Source organism: Eutrema salsugineum, unplaced genomic scaffold, assembly GCF_000478725.1.
Source record: "Eutrema salsugineum unplaced genomic scaffold, Eutsalg1_0 scaffold_11, whole genome shotgun sequence".
Classification (NCBI taxonomy): domain Eukaryota; kingdom Viridiplantae; phylum Streptophyta; class Magnoliopsida; order Brassicales; family Brassicaceae; genus Eutrema; species Eutrema salsugineum.
Window position 1 is genome coordinate 4,000,901 of NW_006256901.1, and position 5,681 is coordinate 4,006,581.

General features: G+C 42.8%; 1 protein-coding gene across 1 annotated transcript; it reads right to left on the minus strand.

The window, feature by feature from the left end:
* Nucleotides 1–4,183: 4,183 nt before the first annotated feature.
* LOC112089714 lies at nucleotides 4,184–5,681 on the minus strand. The gene is made up of 2 exons (XM_024160464.1): nucleotides 5,510–5,681; nucleotides 4,184–5,328 (listed from the first exon to the last, which is right to left on the minus strand). The coding sequence occupies exons 1-2, from the start codon at nucleotides 5,679–5,681 to the stop codon at nucleotides 4,184–4,186; spliced, it is 1,317 nt and encodes a 438-aa protein (XP_024016232.1).

Consider the following 5,681-nt stretch of genomic DNA (forward strand, 5'->3'; position numbering starts at 1 on the left):
AGGAAGGATTATGCAACAACATTTGGCAAGAAGAAGTAACTGAAAACTGTGGTCATCAACAAATCCTTATCTCTCTTGCGGTTTTGGATATTATCTTGCATCCTCCAGATCTTCAGGTAACCCAAAACACTTTAACTCCACCACTTAAATAGCCCTTTAATGCCAAACGCCGTCTACCCTGGATAATGTCTTTAATGAGAACTCACTATTGAACTTAATGAATGTAGAGAGCTAGTTGACTAGAATCAAGATTTAAATTGTTTAAGTTTTGCATGACGGAAAAAGTGGACTAGTATCTCTTGTGCATTGGTGAGAATTTTCTAGACTAATTTGTGGATTGATGCACTATCTTTGGTCCTAGTTTAGGTGTTCATGTCTATGAGATTTGTGCAATTCCTATTTTTGTTGTCACTTAACCAGTTTATGCTTTTGCTTTGTTTGAGGACAAACAAAGGTTTAAGTCTGGGGGAGTTGATAACACCGTATTTTGACCACTTTTATGGATCGTTTTGAAATACTTTTTCTATGTTTTTAATTCTTTTTAAGTACTTTTATCACGTTTTTCTAGTATTTGTAGTTTCAAGACTCTTTTCAGGAAACTTAGGGGAAAGCTTAACAAAATGGATAGAAAACCAGATTTCAGCTTAGAGTCAAATCGTCAGAAGTTCACCCCTGATTGAAGGCCTTCTCACCGTCTGATCCAGCTCAAATTTGGAGACCTTAAAGATGGAAGTATCAGCTTTCCAGTGCACTTTACAGCTTGGCAATCCAACGGTTCAATCAAAAGATACGCGAAGAGCAAGATGTCCCGTAAACCAGCCGGCAAGCACTTCCACCCGCGGCCAACAAGCAATTTCCCGCGGTCAGGAGCATCCCGACCGCGGCAAACCACTCATTCCCCGCGGTCACACTTGTCCCGACCGCAGCCATCAACCTCCGAGCCCAAAAAGCCCATTTCTGAAGCCCACATTTGGAGAAACCCTAAGTGACGTCCAGAGAGGTCTTGAGCACTATAAATACATGTCTTAGGAACCCTAAATCAAAAAGAACCGAATACCATTTATCATTACTTCATACTTTTATTGTTTTTGCTTTAGCTTTTAGGGAGAGAGAGATTTGTTCTCTTGAACCCTTGTTCTTTCTTTTTCAATTTCGGTTTCTATTCTACTTCTTAATACTATGTCTTTGATTTCGTTCATCATGTCTGAGTAGTTTTATTGTTGGGATTAAGGGATTTTCAATGGGGATTTATATGTTCGATGAGGATTTCATGAGCTTTTGAGCTGAATCTTAGAACTTTTTCTTCTGAATTCGTTTTTACTGCATGAGAGTAGCGTCATGAACTACAATCTGATCCAGATGCTTGGTGACACGAAAGTGTTCATCAGGTATCAGATCTAGTTTGGGAGAGCAAAACAAACATAGGAGTGGAAACCTACCTATGGGCGATTTGTGAATTAGGACAAGTCTTAAACATTATGCATCTCTTCTCTTCCAAGGCCAGAGTGGAAACCTACTGGTCAGGGTTTAGAGAGATAGTTGTCTATGATCACGACAGTGGCGTATTCATACGTCCGTGACTCCAGTTCGAAAAGTTTAAGCTAAGATCTTATCAATTTTACTCTCTAGCAATGTTTTGAATCGTTCGTACCCCTGAGAAAACTTCCCTGAAGCCCAACGCCTTCTTTCCCATTGATTTACACCGATTTTCTTTCAAGCTTTAGTTCAATATTGTCTTTCCTTTTTAGTTCATTTTCATTTAAGCAATTAGATATCCGTTTTTTACATTTTTAGTCATTTTCGTTAAGTTTAGTTATTACGTCATTTAATTCCCGTATTTTCTTTTAAGATTTCGTTTTTACATTTTAAACACACTACCAAACCCCCACAAAACCGTTTTGGTTCTAGAATTCCTTACTTTATACTTACTTCAAAGGCTTTTTGCAGGAAAAGATCCCCCTTCCCTGTGGATTCGATCCCTAAGTACTACAATCGATCAGCTGTGCACTTGCGGCTATTGATTTCAATTAGGGTAAAACTTGACACCCTCACCGACACACCATCAATCAACAACAACAAAGATCGAGTCTTTGTGCCTGATCTTGGGTAAGCCTAGTACAAAATCCATAGAAATATCCACCGATGGTGCGTTAGGGATAGGTGAAGGTAAATATAGACCATGAAGTTGTAACCTGGACTTGGCTTTATGACAAGTAACACATCGTGAGCAGTGTCTCTCCACATCTTTCTTGAGGTGCGACCAAAAGAAGTGGTCAGCGATTACGGCTAGTGTCTTGTCCACTCAAAAGTGACCCATGAGACCTCCACCGTGTGCTTCCTTCAGCATCAGCTCCCTCAAAAACCCTTGTGGAACACATAGTCTCTTGTCTCGGAAAAGAAACCCATCGTGTAGGTGATATGAGGTATAAGCTCCCTTGCCATGTCCTTGATAAGCTTCTCCGAACTCTGGATCTTCTTTGTATAGCTCCTTGATATGCTCTAAGCCGAGTACCTTGGCCTTCATTGTAGAGATCAATGTATGCCTTCTTGAGAGTGCATCGGCCACCACATTCTCTTGTCCCTTCTTGTACTTGATCACAGAAGGAAAAGTCTCTATGAACTCCAGCCATTTAGCATGGCGTCTCTTAAGTGTGGTTTGTCCTCTTACGTGCTTCAAGGTTTCGTGATCAGTATAAATGATGAATTCCTTGGACAACAAGTAATGCTGCCAGGTCTCCAATGCTCGGACTAAGGCATATAATTTGTTGTCGTAGGTGGGATAATTTAGTGTGGCTCCACTAAGTTTTTCACTGAAGAATGCCACTGGTCTCTTCCTTTGGTGTAGTACAGCTCCAATTCCCACCCCTGAGGCATCACACTCCACCTCAAACATTTCTTCAAAGTCGGGTAAGGCTAAGACAAGTGCCTGTGTTAATCAACTCTTCATGGCTTCGAAAGCTGCGTCTTGGGCTGGTCCCCATGTGAATGACACGTTTTTCTTGATCACCGCGGTGAGTGGGGAGGCCACTGTGCTGAAATCTCGTACAAAACGCCTATAGAAGCTGGCTAGACCATGAAAACTTCTAACATGACCGATTGTAGTTGGAGTAGGCCACTCGCGTATTGCCTTGATCTTCTCTTCGTCAAATTGTAATCCTTGTTCACTTACTACAAAACCTAAGAAAACAAGCTTGTTAGTACAAAATGTGCACTTCTTAAGGTTAGCATATAGGCCTTCCTTGCGAAGTGTTTTAAGCACTAGTTCGAGGTGTTGAAGATGATCACTAAGGTTCTTACTATATATAAGTATATCATCGAAATAAACAACTACAAATTTACTTATATAAGCTCGAAGAACTTGGTTCATAAGGTGCATGAAGGTGCTTAGTGCATTAGTCAAGCCAAAAGGCATAAATAACCACTCATACAAGCCTTGCTTCGTCTTAAATGCGGTTTTCCACTTGTCTCCTTCACGCATTCGAACCTGGTGGTATCCACTCTTTAAGTCCACCTTTGAGAAGATTGTGGATCCGCTTAGCTCGTCCAACATGTCATCTAGGCGTGGAATGGGGTGCCTATACTTGATGGTGATGTTGTTGATGGCACGGCAGTCCACACACATTCTCCATGTACAATTTTTCTTTGGTACTAAGAGAACTGGCACAGCAAAAGGACTGAGACTCTCACGGATATAACCCTTGTCCATTAGTTCTTGTACTTGTCTCTCTAGCTCTTTAGTCTCCTCGGGGTTCATTCTATAAGCTGGCTTGTTAGGCAATGCTGAACCGGGAACTAAGTCAATTTGGTGCTCTATTCCACGAAGTGGTGGCAACACTGGGGGTATCTCTTCGGGAAACACATCCTTAAACTTGTTCAAAATAGTTTGTACTTCAGGAGGTATTTCAGAGTCACCTAGACCTGCGCTTAAACACTCTTTAAACATCATCAGTAGCACGGTGCCATTGGCACTCATGGTTTTATAAACATCACTAGATGATAAATAAAGACTGTTTTTACTTAGCTCGGATTCTTTTTTCATGTGCACTTGCATTTCATGTACCTCGGTGGGGCTGAGAGGCGCAAGATTATACTTACGCTCTTTGTGCATGAAAGAATAATGGTTGGTGCGGCCATTGTGGGTTGTGGCTCGATCAAATTGCCACGGTCTACCGAGTAGTAGATGTCATGCTTGCATTGGCACCACGTCACAAGTGACTTGATCATGGTATTTGCCGATGCTAAAAGGTATTAATACTTGCTCGGAGATCTTGAGCTCAGTCTGATCGTTTAACCACCTTAACTTGTAAGGGCGAGGGTGCTTGGTTCTCTCAAGACCTAACCTGTCCACCATATACTTGCTAGCCACGTTAGTACATGAACCACCATCTATGATAAGGTTACATACCTTGTTTTTGACGGTGCATCTAGTATGAAATATGTTCTCTCTTTGGGCTGTTTCCTCAGGGTGAACTAGAACGCTTAACACTCGGCGAGTTACTAAGAGTTCACCAGTATCAGGATATTCAACCTCTTCATCCATGTCGTTAGACTCATCTTCTTGTTCATCTTGCGATTCATAGTCACCGCTAAGGGTAATGATCATGACTCGCTGGTTTGGGCACTCCCTTGACATGTGACCCCTACCTTGACATCTAAAACACATTATGTCACGAATTCTTGAGGTGGGGTTAGAGGACTTACCTTGCTCGGTTCGGTTGAACTTGGGAGCCTCTGTGTTTTTGCCTTTGAATATTGATTCAATCTCCACGGCTTTGCCCTTGTCCACTGGTTTAGAACTGATGGCGTTCCAGGGCTGGCTCGTGCGGTTGCGGTTGGTGAGAGATGTTTTGCGCTTAATTTGCTGCTCCACTTGCACAGCTAGGTGTAATAACTCGTGCAGTCCACTATATTGGGCTCTCTCCACCTTTCTTGCAATTCGTTCTTGTAAGCCGTCAATGAACTGGGCCATTAAGGCCTCCTCCGATTCTTCTAACTCCAGTGAGTTAATTAGCTTCTCAAATTCCTCAAAATACTCATCTTCGCTTCTGTTTCCCTGAGACAATTTACGAAAACGCTTTTGTAAGTCTCTATGATAGTGTTCAGGCAGATACCTAAGCCGTAGGAGGAATTTCATGTCGCTCCAAGTCGGGACCGGTCCAAATCGTTGCCTTCTTCTCTCGGCAATGTTTCTGTCCCACCACGCTAAGGCATTATCAGTGAGCTGTGCAGCTGCAACAGCCACCTTCTTGCGTTCAGCGTAGCCATAGCACTCAAATATGTGCTCTAGTCGTCTCTCCCAATCCAAGTATGCCTCGGGGTCCGATTTTCCTGCAAAAGTAGGAGGCCTTAGCTAGAGATCATGAGTTTGCTCTCGGGTATCTACTACCCTAGCTGGATTTCTTCTTAGAGGATTCGGTCTCCTCTGATGTTGATGCTGAAGAGGATCGGGTGGAAGTTCATCTTCCAACTCGGGCATCTCTTCATCATCACTCGCGTCACCGGCTAGCACTTGGTGCTCCTCGAACTGGGGCTCTCCTTGGTTGTGCCTCAACTCGGTCTATTCTTGCTCCAAGTTCTTGACGAATGTTACCCATTTGTTGAGTCATGTTCCTCAGCTCCTCTCTCATTGCGGTCATCATTTGAACAAGAGCATAGTTCGGAACAGGTTCTCCCTCGGCCAT